The following is a 21,895-nucleotide window of genomic DNA, read 5'->3' as shown; positions in this document are numbered from 1 at the left end:
AACATAGAAGGAGGGGGAGGAAAGAAAATCAGTGGCAGCTAATAGGCCGGCAACGACGACCGCCGAGCGCCACCTGAACGGGAAGGGGAGCCACCCTCAGTCGGACTCGTGACAGTAATAGCTAGTAGTAATAACAGTACCCTAATTATGTGATGACATTAGGAATATTTAACTGCAGGCTTAATGTAGTCAGTCATATTGAAAAAAAATGTAATCAACTTTCCACCCTTGAGGAAAACGATTGCAATAAGAGTGCAGTATAACTGCAGTTAGAGTGCATTATAACTGCAGTTAGAGTGCAGTATAACTGCAGTTAGAGTGCAGTATAACTGCAGTTAGAGTGCATTATAACTGCAGTTAGAGTGCAGTATAACTGCAGTTAGAGTGCATTATAACTAGTATGCTGCGTCCAAAATAACATGTTCTTTACTTCAGTAATTTTGCAGTATAACTGGTTCAACTGCAGTTATTCTGCGATTAATGCGTCCAAAATATCACAGTTGACTGCAGTTAATGCAGATTTTAAAACTACAATCTTTTTTGTAAGGGTGCAATAGACGCCTACCCGGGCGCCTGGTCCAGATGATCGAATCCTCTTATTGTTATTATTATTATTATTATTATTAGTTGTAGTAGTAGTAGTACCAGTACCCTAATTACGTGATGACGTTTGAAACTCCCACCGCAGGCGTAATGTAGTCAGTCGTGTTGAAAAAAAATAGAAGCTGAACGAGGAGAAAGCGCCGAAATGGAGGCCGGCGTAGGTGGCTAAACACGAGAAGTGACAAACCGATACATTTTCAATAAACTTTGAGGCGCTTATGATTCTCAAAAAGAGTATATCTGAGAAGAATCTAGTTATCCATAGCTAGATAACTCTGCATTGGATATTGTTGGTGAGTTTCTAAGCATCGCGTTGTTGTTGTAAAGACGACTTCCACCGGGCGCCATTTAATTACGTTGTCAAGTCAGGAACAAAACATCAATTTGAAGAGGAACGGATTGTGATGTCTATTTTCGTGTTAGACACAAACCTTGAAATAGCTTACTATCCATCCATACACCGTAAACTAATCCCTTAATAGTTTGGCAGCTAACTAACGTTTTTCTTTGTTATTCATATTGACCTACGTTAGCGTGTTAGCTAAGAATTAGCTAGCAAGCGTTAACGTTAGCTGGCTAGCCACCACCTCGTCCATTTCCAAGACTAGTAACGTTAATGGCTTGTTGACATCAATTTAACTAGTTGGCTAACTTTAGGCTTAATTTCCCCCAAATAAAATACTATTGGGGTCTTTACTATTGCAGTTGGTCAACAACTTGGATAACAACCAAACCAGCCAGTGTAACTTCACGTTAACTTCGCTAATCAGCCGATCACTGGTTGCCAGATTCTACTGTGCGCTTGCTAGCATTAGCTGGTTAGCTAACTAGCATAGAAACCTCGTGTGCTGCTAGCTAGATAACGTTACCGCGGCAAGAAATTCAGACTCTTAGAACTGAAACAGTAGCCACCTAGCTTATACATTTAGCTAGCTGTCTTAGTAACCAATAGCTAACCAACCTTAATTAACTACTGGTAGTTAGCTACATCTCTGACTATGGACGTAATAACTTTTCGGGTAATTTTAGTTAGCTAATCAATTAGCCTAGAAGCAGATTCCAGTTGACGTTAGCTAGCTAGCTACCTCCCAACCATGCTGGCTGTGGACACATCGCAGTAAGCTATTTTTTGGACCCGGGCTAGGGGTACAAATAAAGTTGTTTGAATAGTTGCATATGTTGCCCTCACAAGGTAGTTATGTTTGTCAATTAAACCGCTTTATCGCTTACTTTTGGACATACGTGGAAGTTGTCAATTATACAAATCCAACAAGGAACAATTGCACACCGAATCACTGCATATTTCCTCACTAGTGTCCTGGTTATAATGGACTGTCCTTATGCACAAAATAAAGTGGATTTTATTATGGACACATGTTGGGAAAATGTTGATGTATTGAAAATAATGACATGAGACAATTTTGTCAACTAGCCTATTTGATATGAGTCATTTTGTGATGTTTCCGAGCTTAACGTTTGATAAAGGGTATTACTGCCAGTGGGTTCTGTTTTTATTACCACATTATGTAAAATGTCTGTTCATTTAGTTATTTACATGTGAAAGTGTAATGAAATGCACTTTGATTAGCCTTGTGATACATTTTGTTTGTTCTTTAGGCAACTGTGTTCATTCATTGTCATGCCAAACACGTTTCATGCTAAACAGGTATGACATTGATAAAGAGTTGGCTACAGTGTGAGACCAGAGCGAGCATGTTGGAATATTGCCCAATTATTATAAGTGGTCCCACTCTGATCATAAACATATTAGTATCACTTCTAGTTGTAGGATATGTTTGTGTTTTGATGTTTCTGGTCATTTTCCTTTATGTAAACCCAGCCTTATGCCTATGCTGTGGATAAAAGGCAGAAGGCAGCCGGGAGTGTTTTCTTTGGTGTCATTTTGTTTTCTGCAAATGTGTACAGTACTGAATGTTGTTGCTCTAGTAGGCCTATACATAGGTAATTTGCCTAAATTGAGTTTGTGTGGAAAGTGGGGTGCTCAAAGCTCACTTAGGTACTGCTTACATGCGGCATACATGAATGTCACAGTGAAGTAGCGTAGACTGACTGTTGCATTCTTAATTTGAATTGTGTTCATGGCAGGCTTGCTGTACACCTAGGTTCACCATAGGTTCAATGTACAGATTAATAAGCTTGTTTACGATAGTATGACAGAACAACGTTTAAATGTAACCTATAATTGATGCTTGCAAGATGGTATGACTGAAGCCATGTTTTTTTGTTTGTTTCCAATCCCTCTTGTTATGAGAGACGGGCAACAAAAGTCTGGAAACCTGTTGCAACAACACCCCTTTTGACACTCATTTATTTAGACTTGCCCATATTTGGAAGCTTACCAAACTAGAACTCATCTGAACTGATTTACATCAGTCACTGCTAGTCCAGGGTCAGATGTTTTTATTGACCTGAATAGTAGGCCTGTGAAGGTACCAGTATCGCAACATTGTTTTTTTCCATGACAAAAGTGAAAACACGAAGCACACCAAACTCTTTGATTCTTTAAGAACCTGCTGTATGTGAAATATTGTGCTATAGCTTGAAAAATTAAATAAATGTGACTGGATGACAACATAATGTTTGTTTCCAACATTAGGCCTGATTTCCTAAATAAGTTCATATCTGCTTTGTTTGTTTTCTTGCCACAATACTAATTGGTATCATCCCGGCCCTAATAAATATGCCTACTTTAAGGTTGTTAGAATTTGGGGTTGGATCGGCTGATCCTAGATTTGTCTAAAACTCTGATCACTTCCCACCTGTGGTATATGTTCGCAGTTTCAGCTGTGCCTGTCCAGTCAGGGGAGGTGTCATGTCTTGTTTCTTGAAAAGACAGAACTCTGCAATTAGACAGCGTCTACTTATAAGTTGACTGTTCTGAAAATTGTATATTGTGGATGTTGGTGGTGATAAAGCTTCTTGGTAGAGGAATGTTGCAAATTCCATGCCCAATCAATTACATGGGCCGAAGCCGAATTTGTCATCTGTAGTTACAGTATAATTCATCTCCTAAATAATGGCTGCACAAACCTGTTAGATAAGATGGCTTTGATGCCCTTTCAAAATGGATTTAGTACGCTATATTTTGAAGAAGCACTGCCCAAGTGTTTTGTGAGAATATTGTGTTGTTTAGCATTTTCTCTGTACTCATGACACACTACTTTTCAACCAACCGATCAATTGCCTCTCACCTCCACCCCCATCTTCCATCTCTTCCCAGGTTTAAAGGAGCAGCAGATTGACCATGGCGACGGACACCAGCTCCCCGCCACGGTTCTTCCACATGCCGCGGTTCCAGCACCAGGCACCACGGCAGCTCTTCTACAAGCGCCCCGACTTCGCCCAGCAGCAGGCCATGCAGCAGCTCACCTTCGACGGCAAGCGCATGCGTAAGGCTGTCAACCGCAAGACCATCGACTACAACCCCTCGGTCATTAGACACCTGGAGGTAATGGACGTGACCTGAAGCATCAGTTATTTTGTGACCAAACTTTTGAGTTCTCTTGTGACCCACTCAATGAACAACATTTTTCCAGCTACCAAAGCACAGGCGTGTTTCTAGAGAAACTGGACTTTGTGCACAGAGTAATGGCGCTGCATTGGATAGCAGCTCAGGGCTCAACATTAACACTTGTCCTATTTCCCAAGACAAGTAAAATAAAAATCATCCAAGAAATAAAATAAATACACATCACTATCAAACTATTTATTCTGATCAAAGGCCAACATTGGAATAATATTCAAATCTGTTTTTCATGTAGGCCTTTACGTACATAAAAATATAAGCCTGCATGTCAAAGAGTAGGTAATATGCAGGTGATATTGGCTTACAGCGTCATGTCCAAACCGATGCTGACACGAGGGAGGTGACAGAAAATGTAGCCTAACTTTAATAAGACTTTTAATTACATAAATATAGGCTAAACGCTGGTGATGTTTGACAAATATTATGAAAGATCGAATCCTACTACAACTTCTCTGACGCTCTTTGGCTCGTTGGATGTGGCAGGGCTGGCAAACTATCACAAATTACAAAGGGAAACCCAGCCAGAAGCTGCCCAGTGACGTGACCCTACCAGACGAGCTGAATTCTTTCTATGCTCGCTTCGAGGCAAACATGAAACCATGCATGAGAGCACCACCTGTTCCAGGGGACTAAGTGATCACGCTGTCCATAGTCGATGTGAGTTAAGACCTTTAAACAAGTTGACATTCACAAGGCCGCAGGGCCAGACGGATTACCAGGACGCGTACTCTGAGCATGCGCTGACAACTGTCTTCATTGATGTTTCTCTTCCTCAATAGTGTGCAGCAAATTTTACGATATGAAAAGCCAAAATTAGTATGACATCCTGGCATTTAAAGGATACTACATTTTCAAAATGTTATAAAAGCTTCATTTTTGCCCATACCCAACATTACTTCTATTTAGAATGCAAGTACGGGTATTCAGACACGGCCAGTTTCTAATATCCACACGCAGACATGACAATGAACGTGGAGAGCTGTACTTGAGCACTCACTCCCACGTATGTACAGTGCATTTGGAAAGTATTCAGAGCCCTAGACCTTTTCCACTTTTTGTTACGTTACAGCCTTATTCTAAATTCGATTTTTAAAAATCCCCCTAACCAATCTACACACAATACCCCATAATGACAAAGCAAAAACTGTTTTTGTAAAAAATAAAATCAGCTAATTTATAATAATAAAAAAAAGTATAATTTACATAAGTATTGAGGCCCTTTACTCAGTACTTTGTTGAAGCACCTTTGGCAGCAATTACAGCCTCGAGTCTTCTTTGCTATGACGCTACAGGCTTGGCACACCTGTATTTGGAGAGTTTCTCCCATTCTTCTCTGCAGATCCTCTCAAGCTCTGTCAGGTTGGATGGGGAGCGTTGCTGCACAGCTGTCTTCTGAAATGGTCGATCGGATTCAAGTCTGGGCTCTGGCCTGGCCACTCAAGGACATTGAGACTTGTCCCGAAGCTACTCCTGCGTTGTCTTGGCTGTGTGCTTAGGGTCGTTGTCCTGTTGGAAGGTGAACCTTCGCCCCAGGCTGTCCTGAGCACTCTGGAGCAGGTTTTCATCAAGGATCTCTCTGTACTTTGCTTTGTTCATCTTTCCCTCAAACCTGACTAGTCTCCCAGTCTCTGCCGCTGAAAAACATCCCCACAGCATGATGCTGCCACCACCATGCTTCACCGTAGGGATGGTGCCAGGTTTCCTCTAGACGTGTCGCTTGGCATTCAGGCCAAAGTGTTCAATCTTGGTCTCATCAGACCAGAGAATATTATTTCTCATGATCTGAGAGTCCTATAGGTGCCTTTTGGAAAACTCCAAGCAGGTTGTCATATGCCTTCTACTGAGGGGCTTCCATCTGGCCACTTTCCCATAAAGGCCTGATTTTTGGACTGCTGCAGAGAAGGTTCTCCCATCTCCACAGAGAAACTCTGGAGCTCTGTCAGTGACCATTCGGTTCTTGGTCATCTCCCTGACGAAGTCCCTTCTCACCCGATTGCTCAGTTTGGCTGGGCGGCCAGCTCTAGGAAGAGTCTTGGTGGTTACAAACCTCTTCTTTTTAAGAATTGTAGATGCCCCTGTGTTCTTGGGGACCATCAATGCTGCAGACATTTTCCTTCCACAGATCTGTGCCTAGACACAATCATGTCACGGAGATCTACCTTCGACATCATGGCTTGGTTTTAAATGTAACCTTTATTTAACTAGGCAAGTCAGATGGGAACAAAGTCTTATTTTCAATGACGGCCTACCCTGGCCAAACCCGGACGATGCTGAGCCAATTGTGCGCCGCCCTATGGGACTCCCAATCACGGCCAGATGCGATACAGCCTGGATTCGAACCAGCGATTGCACTGAGATGCAGTGCCTTAGACTGCTGCGCCTCTTGGGAGCCGCTTGCACCACTCAAATCATGTCCAATCAATTTAATTGACCACAGGTGGACTCCAAGTTGTAGAAACAGCTCAAGGACGATCAATGGAAACAGGATGCACCTGAGCTCAATTTTGAGTCTTATAGCAAAGGGTCTGAATACTTATGGAAAGTATTTCTGCTATTTTTAATGCATTTGCAAAAATGTCTAAACCTGTTTTCGCTTTGTCATTATGGTGTGTTGTGTGTAGATTGAAGAAAATGTTTTATTTAATCCATTGTAGAATAAGGCTATAACATAACAAAATGTGAAAAAAGTCAAGGGGACTGAATACTTTCCGATTGAACTGTATGTATTTGGCTAAAATGTGTTTAAATGCAAAGACCTTTGACCATTTTTTTTTTTTTTTTCATGGTTCCTTAAATGCTCTCTTTTTCTTGACTGCAGAATCGTTTGTGGCAGCGAGACCACAGAGATTTCCGTGCCATCCAACCAGATGCAGGATGCTACAATGATGTAAGTATGGACAGATACTAGGCTTATATGATTTACAGTTAAAACTGTGATTTTTGACCTTCTGGTGTCTGTAATCTAAGAAGAAAATATGCTATCAATGAATCTGTGTCAGGGTGTTATTGTGTGTATTTTTCTCAGTCATCTCCATTTATTCCTCTGGCTCTTGTAGCTGGTTCCTCCTGTGGGCATCTTGAGTAACCCCATGAATGCAGTTACCACAAAGTTTGTCCGAACTTCCACGAACAAAGTGAAGTGCCCTGTCTTTGTCATAAGGGTAAGTTTCTTTTCCCTCACACTTTCCGCACTTGTTCAGGGCAGACTACTCATATTTTTCTGAGACCATGTGAAGCCCATATTACATGGGTGTCACTCATTTCCTGGAGGGCTGTGTGTCATCTGGTTTTTATTTCTGTTCATTTTATGTCCAATTAAGACCGAGATAACCAGGTGAAGGGAGTTCCTAACTAATCATTAGGCAGGTTTCCATAGACAGCAATGACGCAAAACACATTGTGACATGTGCAATGGAAAAGGCAGCTATAGCAGAAATGTTCCTAAGATGGACAAAGTTCTTATGATCAGCGGATGGATTTTATTTTGTTTAACTTTTTTTACTGCGACAAATGATGGAAACTGTGTTTAAAAAAAAAAAAAAAGATTGCCGAATAGTTTTGAAGGTATTTGAAGGTAGGCGTATCTATATAGCTCCAGTCCACATTTTAAATTAAATGCCTACTGCTTGCTAAATCTATTTTTCCCCCAACTATAAAAATGTTTATTTGCTTGAGAAGGATTGTTCTGACTTTCAAGAATGCCTGAATATCTTCGCCTTGCTTTTCTGGTTGGCTGGATACAAGTTTCACCTCAGAATTAGGGCTGGGTTATAAGGCCTAAAAAACTTTTATTACATTATTATTATTTTTTAAACTAATGGGCAATTCATGATATACAGTGCATTCGGAAAAGTATTCAGTCGCCTTGCCTTTTTCCACATTTTGTTACGTCACATCATTTTCTAAAATTGATAAATGTATATATTTTTTCATCAATCTACACACAATACCCATAATGACTAAGCAAGAACAGGTTTTTAGAAAGAAAAAAAAATGATATCATGTTTACATAAGTATTCAGACTTTACTCAGTACTGTGTTGAAGCACCTTTGGAAATGACTATAGCCTCGAATCTTCTTGGTTATGACGCTAAGAGCTTGTCACACTTGTATTTGGGGAGATTCTCCCAACTCTTCTCTGCAGATCCTCTCAAGCTTTGTCCGGTTGGATGGGAAGTGTCTCTGCACAGCTATTTTCAGGTCTCTCCAGAGATGTTTGATCGGGTTCATGCTCTGGCTGGGCCACTCAAGAACATTCAAAGACTTGTGCCGAAGCCACTCCTGTGTAGGGTCATTTTCCTGTTGGAAGGTCAACCTTCACTCCAGTCTGAAGTCCTGAGCAGGTTTTCACTCCGTTCATCTTTTCCTCGATCTTGACTAGTCTCCCAGTCCCTGACAATTAAAAAAATCCCCACAGCGTGATGCTGCCACCACCATGCTTCACCGTAGCGATGGTGCTAGGTTTCTTCCAGGCGCGACAGTTGGCATTCAGACCAAAGAGTTCAATCTTGGTTTCATCAGACCAGAGAATCTTGTTTTTCATGGTCTGAGAGTCCTTCTGTTGCCTTTTGGCAAACTCCAAGCAGGCTGTCATGTGCCTTTCACTGAGGAGTGGCTTCTGTCTGGCCACTCTCCCATAAAGGCCTGATTGGTGGAGTGCTGCAGAGATGGTGGTCCTTCTGGAAGGTTCTCCCATCTCCACAGAGAAACACCATTTGAGGCCACTTTGTTCTTGGGGACCTTCAATGCTGCAGACATTTTTTGATACCCTTCCCCAGATCTGTTCCTCGACACAATCCTGTCTCGGAGCGCTATGGACAATTCCTCCGACCTCCTCCTGGCCTGGTTTTTGCTCTGACATTCACTGTCAACTGTGGGATCTTACATAGACAGGTGTGTGCCTTTCCGCTAGTGAGTAGCCAGCTAATCCTTTATGTTTAAGGGTATTGTTACAAAGGTTAAGTTCTCCTCTTATTACATGTTGGGACATACCTTAAATGCAAATAGCGAGTTGAAACGGCTTGTCAGAGAGGAAGAAGTGATCTTTTGTCCCTTTTTTGTGAGTGGCAGGGGGGGCTTGGTGTCTGTGCGAGGGGGAAGGTGCACACAGCACAGATGGATCGACGGATTACAGGCTCAAAATGGCCAGAAACAAAGGATCTTTCTTCTGAAACTCGTCAGTCTATTTTTGTTCTGCGAATGGAAGGCTATTCCATGCGAGAAATTGGCAAGAAACTGAAGATCTTGTACAACGCTGTGTACTACTCCCTTCACAGAACAGCGCAAACGGTCTCTAACCAGAATAGAAAGTAGTGGGAGGCCCCGGTGCACAACTGAGCAAGAGGACAAGTACATTAGACTGTCTAGTTTTAGAAACAGACTCCTCACAAGTCATCAACTGGCAGCTTCATTAAATGGTACCCGCAAAACACCAGTCTGAACGTCAACAGTGAAGAGGCGTATCTCAGACTGGCCAATAAAAAGAAAAGAAAAAGATGGGCAAAAGAACACACACTGGACAGAGAAACTGCCTAGAAGGTCAGCATCCCGGAGTCGCCTCTTCACTGTTGACATTGATCCTGGTGTTTTGCGGATACTATTTAATGAAGCTGCTATTTGAGGACTTGTGGAGGCGTCTGTTTCACAAACTAGACACTAATGTACTTGTCCTCTGTCTCAGTTGTGCCCCGGGGAGGGCAAGTTACACCATGGCACGGACTGTGGCGATACATTGGCACATGAGAATTATTAGAATATGGCAAATATTAGTAAATTCTTGCATTGTATCCATGCTGACTTTTGTGGGCTACCTGAGACATGAAACAGTTAGGTGGGAGGGCAGTCACTAATGCGCAATTTTGGAAACACTTCAACCACTACATTTTTATTCGACACAAGGTTTTAGCTGACTTTGTTTGTCATTACAACCTGCTGTTTTTATCGACACAACAGTTCAATGGAAATGCAACGTAGCAGCCATTTGCTGCATCTATTTTCTATGCAAACTTTTTAAATGTCGACAAAAATCATTGGATAAGTTTATGGAAACATAGCTCTTGCACTTAATTGATCAATCAAGTACAAGGGATAAGCCAAAAGCCACACACTTGGCCCACCAGGAAATGAGTTTTCTGCAGAATATAAATGGGCACTTCAGAATGTGATTACTAAGTTCAGTCTCACTCTCTTCCTTTTCTTGACTATTTTTTGTTCCCTTCTTCATTACCCCTTTAATTGATCAAACTATTCCTCCCTTTCTCCATGTCTCCTCCATCCCTCTCCCTCGTTCATAGTGGACTCCTGAGGGGAGGCGTCTTGTCACAGGAGCCTCCAGTGGGGAGTTCACCTTGTGGAACGGACTCACCTTCAACTTTGAGACCATCTTACAGGTGAACATTGAATCCTCCCTCCTACAACACTTTACAATTAACTTAACCTTTGGCTCCGCCGGCTGAATACACTTTCTTTAAAAAAAGGTTTAAGGTTAGGCATGGGGTTAGTGAACCACCTCTTGGAACCACAAGAAATGTCAGCTGTATATCCACTTGTCTTCTAGAAATGTGTCTCCAGCCCTGTGTTTTTGGTCCTAGTGCTCTCTCTGACTATGTATCTCTCTACTCCCCTCAGGCCCATGACAGCCCTGTGCGGGCCATGACCTGGTCTCACAATGACATGTGGATGCTGACGGCTGACCATGGCGGCTACGTCAAGTACTGGCAGTCCAACATGAACAACGTCAAGATGTTCCAGGCTCACAAGGAGGCGATTAGAGAGGCCAGGTCTATACACAATCTACCATTTTCTGTAGTTAACCCCAGCCTATTACTGTTGTTATTGCTGTTTCCCCTGAAAATGATTGATAAATGTACGTCTGTGCTGTCGCAACACTGCACTGATCTTTTCTTATTGCCATCATCATTGCCTGTGGCTCATGATGAGTTGTGTATCTTGATTTTTTCTATACATAACTACTATGTACAGAAAAGGTTGATTTTCACGGTGTTGTTAAATAAAGTGTTGATCTATATCTATATTCAAAAGGTATTGGCGCACGTTAAAAGACTACTGGTTTACATAGATGAGCCCAGGGGGACAGACTAATACCGAATAAAGTGGAGAGGTTGCACTTGACGTTGCTGCATAGGGAGTTTTGAATGTGGCGCACTTCCACAAGGGGACAGTATTATCCCTCTTATGGACACACATAGGGTCTCTCCATACACACACTTTACCGCAGTCCCATGGTCGGTTTGAAGTTTTTTGAGATGTAGGCAAATGCATATCTACAATTCCCACCTTTTGAATCCACCAATATTGCCACTCCCATGTTGTCTCCCATTTAATTTATCCCAGTAACAAAACCCACATCCACAAGTGACCCCATAGCTTCTTGAATAAAGACTTTATTTCTGTTGAACACGCAACCAAATTTCCTCTGGGGTTAGAGCAGTTGGCTATCACCCTTCACTTATAATTCCTATGCTACCCACAAGGTCGCTTCGACCACCCACCTTCCCACCACCCTAATAACCCTGGTATATTCAAAGTTAAAGATGCACTATGCAGAAATCGCTCTTTCGTTGCTAAAATTCGAACAGTTCGCCTAATTGTCAGGTTGTGACAAAACAAGCAAGTATAGTGTAGAGAATCGTTGTACCATCTAAACCGCTGTGAAATATTGCATTTTCAGCTGTTTGAAGCTTGTGTACAGAACCGAAAGTAAAAGATGCAAAAACTAAACTTAAGAACGGAAAGTATAGAAATAGTGCACATATAACAAATCTACAGCTTCTTAGACTTGATTTCAATGAGTGATTGATCTATGACACACTTTTCTTTGTGCATTTGGTTGGGTCAGCCAAAAAGTTACATATTGCAGCTCTAAGATCTACATTGAATGGGGCGGTGGAATAAAAGGTTGCCATTGTGTATATTTCTACCTTTGGTGGTGGTTGCCTTCATGGAGCTTTACGAAAATATTCAATAAAGATCATGAATAGGGTTTTATGCTGGGTTTATCTCTGACCTAAAACAACTTAAAGCTTCACCTTTTGAATACATCATTTCTCAATGCCACAACTTATTTTCTTTGACTGTTAATGTTTGTGAGACACTTTTACTGTCTTGTTGTTAATGTTTTTAACGTGCATTGAATCTCCAGGACCAATTGAAAATAAAGCATCTCAGGGCTGTGGCCATAGCCCTGAGAAAATTGTAACAGGAGGATAAGGGCAAGCATTGATGGCTATGCTCAAACTGAAGATTGCAATTAGGGAACTAGTCAAGAAGTTCCTCAGGTGTCTGTTATGTCAGGTGTAGGCTGTCTTTGCTGTTGGTATGAGTCAAGTTCGGGCCTATAGGCTGGGTGGTCAGGGGGGCTCTAGTATGTTAGTTCATCACCATGTTACAACTGTTGCTCCAAATACAGATCGAGCCATATTATCTGATTGACTAACAGGAATGCACTACCTCATGACGCTGTAAAAATAAATCAGTTTGTCTGTTTTCAGACCTAGGCCTAAGCAAATCTGGAAATAATATGGTGCCACTGCTTATCATTTCCATTTTGTAAAGTGTATATTGCTTGATCCACAAAACAGACCACCTGGGACATATCTCTACAGAAGTTCAGTTGGTCAAATACTACTGCTCTATAATCTCACACTAGACATCCGAGTTACATTTTCCCCTAGCTTCTACTTGTTTGTGGGCACAAATCTGATTAGTTCATGCATTATAGCCTTTTCACAAGGTCTAGTGGAGGGCAAGGTGGAGCTTTCGCCATATTGGCTTCACCTTTTTGATCACCTCCGTCTGTAAACACTGAAGGGAATAGGAATAGAGGTGGGTAGGACCGCAATGGGACTGACTAAGAGTTGTTGAAGATCATGAATCACTTGCATATATTGTGTATGTTGATAAGAAGGCCAGGTTTAGATTTAATTTTGAATTTCAACAGAACTTCGATTTTTAGCTGGCTTGCTTACTGTTGCTTTAGTGTAAGGCCAAGACAAATGCACTTATTGTAGGTATTGGTAATTTGTGGTGGAGTATAGATGGTAATGCTTGTGCAAACTGAGAAAGATTCATTGAACTTGGGTTTACGTCTAGTGTGAAGCTTGCTTTTGGGTTACAGTTTAGACCTGATTGTGTTTTTTCATTTTTATTGTTATACATATGTATGTGGACACCTGCTCATCGAACATCTCATTCCAAAATCCAGCATTAATATGGAGTTCCCCCTTTGCTGCTATAACAGCCTCCACTCTTCTGGGAATGCTTTCCACGAGATGTTGGAACATTGCTGCTGGGACCTACATCCATTCAGCCACGAGCCTTAGTGAGGTTGGACACTGATGTTGGGCGATTAGGCCTGGCTCTCAGTCGGCATTCCAGTTCATCCCAAAGGTGTTCAATGGGGTTGAGGTCAGGGCTCTGTGCAGGCCAGTCAAGTTCTTCCACACCGATCTCAACAAACTATTTCTGTATGGACCTTGCTTTGTGTACGAGGGCATTGTCATGCTGAAACAGGAAAGGGCCATCCCCCAAACTGCTGCCACAAAGTTGGAAGCACAGAATTGTCTAGAATGTCATTGTATGCTGTAGCTTTAAGATTTCCCTTCACTGGAACTAAGGGGCCTAACCTGAACCATGAAAAACAGCCCCAGACCATTATTCTTCCTCCACCAAACTTTACAGTTCGCACTATGCATTGGGGAAGGTAGCGTTCTCCTGGCATCTGCCAAACCCAGATTCGTCCGTCGGACTGCCAGATGGCGAAGCGTGACTCATCACTCCAGAGAAGGCGTTTCCACTGACCCAGAGTCCATTAGCGGCAAGCTTTACACCTCTCCAGCCGACGCTTGGCATTGCGCATGGTGCTCTTAGGCTTGTGTGCGGCTGCTCTGCCATGGAAACCCATTTCATGAAGTTCGAGCAGTTCTTGTGCAGACGTTGGTTCCAGAGGCCGTTTGGAAGTCGGTAGTGAGTGAGGACAGAAGATTTTTATGCGCTTCAGCGCTTGGCTTTCCTGTTCTGTGAGCTTGTGTGGTCTACCACTTCACGGCTGATCCGTTGTTGCTCCTAGACATTTCCACTTCACAATAACAGCACTTACAGTTGACCGGGACAGCTCTAATAGGGCAGAAATATGATGAACTGACTTGTTGGAAAGGTGGCATCTTATGACGGTGCCACGTTAAGTCACTGAGCTCTTCATTAAGGCCATTCTACTGCCAATGTTTGTCTATGGAAATTGCATGGCTGTGTGCTCGATTTTATACACCGGTCAGCCACGGGAGTGGCTGAAATAGCCAAATCCACTCTTTTGAAGGGGTGTCCACATACTTTTGTGTATATATAGTGTAGGTGTTTCATTTTGGATAGATACGTCCTAGTGTTATTGACTCAGCGTGTTAGTTGTGGGGAAAGACTGTTGAATGAAATAGTATTTGTCTTGAGTTTCCATTACTGGTCCGGCCAAGTTTTGTCAATTTTGTTAAATGCCACTGCACAGCTTGATGGGAGAGGTTGCTGTTGTGCCCAGGAGATGCCCCCCTAAGTGGTTGTACTGTACTAAGTTGTACTAGGATTTGACCCTGTTGTAAACCCTGGGAGCCCAACTGTGTCTTCCTGCATTGTTGATTCTCTTCCTGCCTCACTCTGTCTTCAGTTTCTCACCTACGGATAATAAATTTGCCACTTGCTCTGATGACGGAACCGTACGCATCTGGGACTTTCTACGCTGTCACGAGGAGAGAATTCTCAGAGGTATGTTTTCTGTTGAATACACATACAGCTGTACCTAATTGATACACATCACTGAACACTGACTCACCCCCCTCCGAAAAAGATACTCCTGCAGACACTTTTCGGTGACTTGTACCTTTACTGTAATCATAAGTCTGAACCATCCATGAACACAAACCTTGGTGATTGTATAGGTAGGCCTAGACCAACACCAACTAGGCACGTTGCATGAGCATTGACTTTTAATTGCATTACTTGTATTTTATATAATATAGCTATAAAGGCTAAAGCTAGTTCAATTTCCAAACATATATGACGTACGTAATGTATTTTACGTGGTGAAGTTGGTTAGTAACAGTTATTCCAATAGTTATTGAATGAGTGAAATACTTTGGGCTCTGCAGTACAGAAGCATTGACGCTTAGCATGCTATCATTAGCATATTTATTTCATGTTTATTATTTTTGATACACCATACTTATGGCGTTAGATAAACCATAGCTAGGTTTTTGAAGCTGCAGTTACAGTTCACACCACTATCTGCAGTAAATAACAGCTGCTTCTTTGTATCTAGCTAGCTAGAAGTGTTAGACGGATGCCTGAGTTTGCCATTAATCAGTTTTAAGCAGTGTACTATTGACTTATTCTATATTACGTAAAAAGTTATTGTTTGTTTTTATTTTGTTGTACAGTAGTGGTCATCTAGGGAAAAGCATAACTGATCATCTTTGGTCTCAATACTGCTTATGTTGGGCGGTCATCTCCTTTTAATATCAGAATTACAAAATGATTCACTGTTTTAAAATGGAAGTTCATATTTTGTACCTTAATGTTAGATGGTTTCTTAATTTCTTTCTTTAATGGTTCTTCCACTGAAGTAGTCTATGGGCCAGGAGAAACTGTAATCCATGGTTCATTTATATATATATATATATATATATATATTTATTTTTTTAACAACTACCACAAACTTGAGCTAACTTTTGCCACAGCCAGCTAAAAAATATCAATGGGAGTAATGGGGCAAGTCGCACCCGTTAAAAGTGGAGTTGCCAAATAGCTTAATAATTTGATGTTACTTTAAGGTGATTTGAAAAAAATTCCCCCCGGGAACCGCATGTAACTACTCCCATTTAGATTTTTAGATAACGATGGCTGAAGTTTGTAGTTGCTGTTTACATTTTGTACTGGTCCATCAACTACTTTCATGAGCAACTATCTTACATTAAGTTGTACAATACTGAACTTCCCCTTTATTGTTCATCTTTCAACACCATTTCATGCACTAATACAGTGCATACGGAAAGTATTCAGGCCCCTTGACTTTTTCCACATTTTGTTACGCTGCAGCCTTATTCTAAAATGTATTCAATATTTTTTTCCAACAATCTCCACATAATACCCCATAATAACAAAGTGAAAATAGGTTTTTAGAAATGTTTGCAAGTTTATAAAAATAAAAACAGACCTTATTTACATGATTATTCAGACCCTTTGCTATAAGACTTGAAATTGAGCTCAGGTGCATTTTGTTTCCATTGATCATCCTTGGGATGTTTCTACAACTTCATTGGAGTCCACCTGTGGTAAATTAAATTGATTGGACGTGTTTTGGAAAGGTACACACCTGTCTATATAAAGACCCACAGTTGACAGTGCATGTCAGATCAAAAACCAAGCCATGAGGTCGAAGGAATTGTCCGTAGAGCTCCGAGACAGGATTGTGTCGAGGCACAGGTCTGGGGAAAGATACCAAAAAATGTCTCCAGCATTGAAGTTCCCTAAGAACACAGTGGCCTTCATCATTCATTAAATTGAAGAAGTTTGGAACCACCAAGACTTCCAAGAGCTGGCTGCCCGGCCAAACTGCGCAATCTGGGGAGAATGCCCTTCCTTGGTCAGGGAGGTGACCAAGAACCCGATGGTCACTCCGACAGAGCTCTTGAGTTCCTCTGTGGAGATTGGGAGAAACTTCTAGAAGGACAACCATCTCTGCAGCACTCCAACAATCAGGCCTTTATGGTAGCGTAGCTAGACAGAAGCCACTCTTCAGTAAAAGGCACATGACAGCCCGCTTGGAGTTTGCCAAACAAGATTCTCTGGTTTGATGAAACCAAGATTGAACTCTTTGGCATCAATGCCAAACGTCACTTCTGGAGGAGACCTGGCATTATCCCTAAGGTGAAGCATGGTGGTGGCAGTATCATGTTGTGGGGATGTTTTTCAGCAGCAGGGACTGGGAGACTAGTCAGGATTGAGGCAAAGTGGAACAGAGCAAACTACAGAGAGATCCTTAATGAAAACCTGCTCCAGAGCACCCAGGACCTCGGACTGGGGCAAAGGTTCACCTTCTAACTATACAATGACCGTAAGCACACAGCCAAGACAACGCAGGAGTGGCTTCCAGGACAAGTCTTAATGTCCTTGAGTGGCCCGGACTTGAACCCAATCGAACATCTCTGGAGAGATCTAAATATAGCTGTGCAGCGACGCTCCCTATCCAACCTGATCTGCAGAGAAAAATGGGAGAAGCTTGTATAGTCATACCCCAGAAGATTCAAGGCTGTAATCACTGCCAAAAGGTGATTCAACAAAGTACTGAGTAAAAGGTCTGAATACTTATGTAAATGTGATATTTCAGTTTTTTATTTTGTATAAATTTGCAAAACATTTCTTGAGACCTGTGTTTGCATTGTCATTATTGTGTGTAGATTGATGAGCGGGAAAAAAACAACATTTAATGCAGTTTAGAATAAGGCTGTATCATAACAAAATGTGGAAAATACTTTCCGAATGTACTGTAGGCTGAGCAGGATTTATTAGTGATGGCATACTATATCCACAGGAACTGGTTTCAGTGTCCCACCTCCTTGTAGTACATCATAAGAGTACATGGTTTGGTGTGTTTTCTGTCGTGTGTCAGGATCAGGATGGTTCAGCATGATTCACAGTCACATCAAGTCTGTTGCATAAACACCCTAGTCAAGAAAAAACATTCCTCCTTGATAACATGCTTTGCTTTCTTTTAATAATTGCTGGGAAGGGATAGCCTTGTTGCCGGTCTCTGTTCGGCTATTACATTCCACTCTGTAGTTTGTCTTTGGCACATGACACGGAGTACAAGAAGTGAGTGGAATGTTAGACAGATACTCAGACTAGCGAAGGGATTGGGGGTAATTCATTGTAGTGCATGTTTGCATCCTTGTGCGAATTGAATAAAATGCTTTCAGCCAAGTATGAATAAAGCAAACATCTTGTTTTAGTATTATGCTAATATGTTCACAGTTGCAGTCTGACAATTTGTGTACGTTAACTATTCACAGGCCATGCAGAAAGTTTAGGCCTAATCTGCAATTGGCTTATTCACAGATTCTGTACCGTGTGCAAGTTTACTTGTCGTCCGACTTCGGTTAAGGCCCTTCTGCTTGCTTTATTTATTTTGTAACAAAATCATTTTTACTGTGCTCATTGAAGAATAATGCATAAATTATCACTTAGCCTACTTGAAAACAGTTTGTCTTGCTTTTGTTTTTTTAGCCTTTCAATAAACTAAACTTTTCTGTGCTCATTGAAGAATAAATGCAGAGTTTTACTTTTACTTAACAAGTTTGCCGTTTCTTTTTCCTCTAGACACCCTGAAATTTTGAATATAACCTAATGCATTACCGTTGGTTGACAACGGTTGTTTTGATTTGTGGGTATTGAGAAGCCTTGTGTACCATAACTAGAGAGACACTCAAAGATTTGTGCAAATCTTGAGTGAATTTACTTTTAGTTTATATACACTAAGCAAAAAAAGAAACGTCCTCTCTCTGTCAACTGCGTTTATTTTCAGCAAACTTAAAATGTGTAAATATTTGTATGAACATAAGATTCAACAACTGAGACATAAACTAAAATAGTTCCACAGACATGTGACTAACAGAAATGGAATAATGTGTCCCTGAACAAAGGGGTGGTCAAAATCAAAAGTAACAGTCAGTATCTGGTGTGGCCACCAGCTGCATTAAGTACTGCAGTGCATCTCCTCCTCATGGACTGCACCAGATTTGCCAGTTCTTGCTGTGAGATGTTACCCCACTCTTCCACCAAGGCACCTGCAAGTTCCCGGACATTTCTGGGGGGGAATGGCCCTAGCCCTTACCCTCCGATCCAACAGGTCCCAGACGTGCGCAATGGGATTGAGATCTGGGCTCTTCGCTGGCCATGGCAGAACACTGACATTCCTGTCTTGCCAGAAATCGCGCACAGAAGGAGCAGTATGGCTGGTGGCATTGTCATGCTGGAGGGTCGTGTCAGGATGAGCCTGCAGGAAGGGTGCCACTTGAGGGAGGAGGATGTCTTCCCTGTAACGCACAGCGTTGAGATTGCCTGCAATGACAACAAGCTCAGACCGATGATGCTGTAACACACCGCCCCAGACCATGACTGACTCGCCACCTCCAAATCGATCCTGCTCCAAAGTACAGCTCATTCCTTAGACGATAAACTTGAATCCGACTATCACCCCTAGTGAGACAAAACCACAACTCGACAGTGAAGAGCACTTTTTACCAGTCCTGTCTGGTCCAGCGAGGGTGGGTTTGTGCCCATAGGCGACGTTGTTGCCCGTGATGTCTGGTGAGGACCTGCCTTACAACAGGCCTACAAGCCCTCAGTACAGCCTCTCTCAGCCTATTGCGGACAGTCTGAGCACTGAGGGATTGTGCGTTCCTGGTGTAACTTGGGCAGTTGTTGCCATCCTGTACCTGTCCCACAGGTGTGATGTTCAGATGTACCGAACCTGTGCAGGTGTTACACGTGGTCTGCCACTGCAAGGACGATCAGCTGTCCATCCTCTCTCCCTGTAGCGCTGTCTTAGGCGTCTCACAGTACAGACATTGCAATTTATTGCCCTGGCCACATCTGCAGTCCTCATGTCTCCTTGCAGCATGCCTAAGGCACGTTCACGCAGATGAGCAGGGACCCTGGGCATCTTTCTTTTGTGTCAGTAGAAAGGCCTCTTTAGTGTCCTAAGTTTTTATAACTGTGACCTTAATTGCCTACCGTCTGTAAGCTGTTAGTGTCTTAACGACCGTTCCACAGGTGCATGTTCATGAATTGTTTATGGTTCATTGAACAAGCATGGGAAACGGTGTTTAAAACCCTTTACAATGAAGATCTGTGAAGTTATTTGGATTTGACGAATTATCTTCGAAAGACAGGGTCCTGAAAAGGGGACGTTTCTTTTTTTGCTGAGTTTATTTCACTACTCCCTTAGTTTTGTTTCCACTTAATAAATTGATTGGTGATGTGTAGCTATCAATTTACCCATTTGTCTTATGTTCATATTCAAATAATGTGCTTTTACAGCTGAAATGCCTTGCTGCACTTCTAGGTAAAAATGAATTTAGTACTATTTTACTATATAGTCAAAAGGCAAAATTAACAGCTTTTAACTAAGTTAATGTAGTAAGTACCCCCCTCCCCCTGATCTTGTCTGGTTTAGTAAGGGAACCACAAGGCATTTGTGTTATGTGAGATGGAGTTGATTCAAACATTAACACCGGTATGAAGGACCCAGCAGACTGAGGACATTATTTTCAATGTACCTTGTATTTGTATAATTTTGAGTTAAGTTGAACATGTTTTTAAAAGCCATCAATCTAAGCTAGTTGGAATGTGTCAAGCCATGATTATCTAAGATGTGTCTTAGACTGTGAGGATGCTGAATCGCAGGGTATCCAATCTCTGGTGTGTAGATGATTTACACACACACACACACACATTCACACACACAGTCAATCTGCACCCATTTAAAGCCAAACAAAGTGAATGTCTTCTCACTCCTTCACCATGTTTTGTTTTTACATGGAAGTACATTATCACAAGCATATATCTACCTGTGCACATATTCTTGAAATGGAACCCCTGTGTGTGCTTTCATGTAAATATTTAGGCCGAAGGGGTTACACGCAAGAATGCACTGCTCACAATCACTTGATGTGAACTGTCATAAATCCCAACATATTTGTTTGTAGAATGTTAAACTGCTTATAGCAATGTCAGGTAAAACAAAGGCAATGTTTATTTGGTGTCATGTAGTGCTTATGTAGACCTGAAGAAGGACTTACTTACTACTTGTAGAATCAAAAGGTAAAATTGTTGAGTGCCTAACACCCAGAGGAATTGGCTTAGTTAATTTGTTCAAAATTTTTACAAGGTCAACCAGTCATGTTATCACTAATGGTTTGTACACTCATGTATCTCCTATCACACAAATGTACACATTGTTAAACCTTGTTGGTGTCTCAATTACGTTTGTTCACCTCTTGCTCTCTCTTGGCATACACACACACACACACACACACACACACACACACACACACACACTTTGCAATCTTCCGGTATGTGTAATTACTTTGGATTTGGTCTGCCTCCACATCTACTATTTTAATAATAATGTATGTGCATTGGTACAAGTATATTGCCCAAGTTTTATGTTTAGTCACCCCACAGTGAGTGAGTGTGGAATTGAGTGACCCCCCTAAACACACCGTCTTTGTCACACACACCCGTAGACCGCACCACCTCTTACATACAAGTGAACGATTGTATATTTGTCCTGTCCTTTTGCCTCTGACACACACCTACAGATACTAAAGGTGTTCTTCCTCAACAGGTCATGGAGCTGACGTGAAGTGTGTGGACTGGCATCCCACTAAAGGCCTGGTGGTTTCAGGGAGCAAAGATAGCCAGCAGCCAATAAAATTCTGGGATCCCAAGACCGGACAGAGTTTGGCCACACTGTGAGTTTTACCCAAAGGCATCGGAAAGCGGCATGAAGCACCCCATCCCCAAAACCCAGAGCCGCCTGAGAAATTATCTAACAAAATGTGTTACTTCTCCGTAACAATTTGTGCTTTCTTGTTAAAATTGTTGTTACTATGTCGTTTCTCAGTAGATGACTGTTGGTAAAAGGAGCTGTAAAATAGTTCAATCCTTTTTAAAATGCTT

The 21,895-nt window shown here is 41.9% G+C and overlaps 1 protein-coding gene across 4 annotated transcripts in view; it reads left to right on the top strand.

Moving 5' to 3' along the window:
• Positions 1–701: 701 nt before the first annotated feature.
• Positions 702–21,895, top strand: part of wdr33 (WD repeat domain 33) — a 35,911-nt gene continuing 14,717 nt past the window's right edge. For 3 of the 4 annotated variants that reach the window (XM_042328534.1, XM_042328532.1, XM_042328533.1), the window contains exons 1-8: positions 703–896; positions 3,845–4,072; positions 6,969–7,037; positions 7,207–7,311; positions 10,444–10,539; positions 10,778–10,929; positions 14,823–14,920; positions 21,561–21,687. In XM_042328534.1, the coding sequence (XP_042184468.1) occupies positions 3,869–4,072; positions 6,969–7,037; positions 7,207–7,311; positions 10,444–10,539; positions 10,778–10,929; positions 14,823–14,920; positions 21,561–21,687 (851 nt within the window). In that variant the 5' untranslated portion in view covers positions 703–896; positions 3,845–3,868. Of the gene's footprint in view, positions 897–3,844; positions 4,073–6,968; positions 7,038–7,206; positions 7,312–10,443; positions 10,540–10,777; positions 10,930–14,822; positions 14,921–21,560; positions 21,688–21,895 lie in introns of all 4 variants that reach the window. The other variant, XM_042328535.1, reaches the window with a different exon arrangement.

Source organism: Oncorhynchus tshawytscha, linkage group LG10 (assembly GCF_018296145.1).
Source record: "Oncorhynchus tshawytscha isolate Ot180627B linkage group LG10, Otsh_v2.0, whole genome shotgun sequence".
In the NCBI taxonomy this organism is placed as follows: domain Eukaryota; kingdom Metazoa; phylum Chordata; class Actinopteri; order Salmoniformes; family Salmonidae; genus Oncorhynchus; species Oncorhynchus tshawytscha.
Note: the sequence above shows the minus strand (reverse complement) of the source record. Positions and strands in the feature narration are given on the sequence as shown.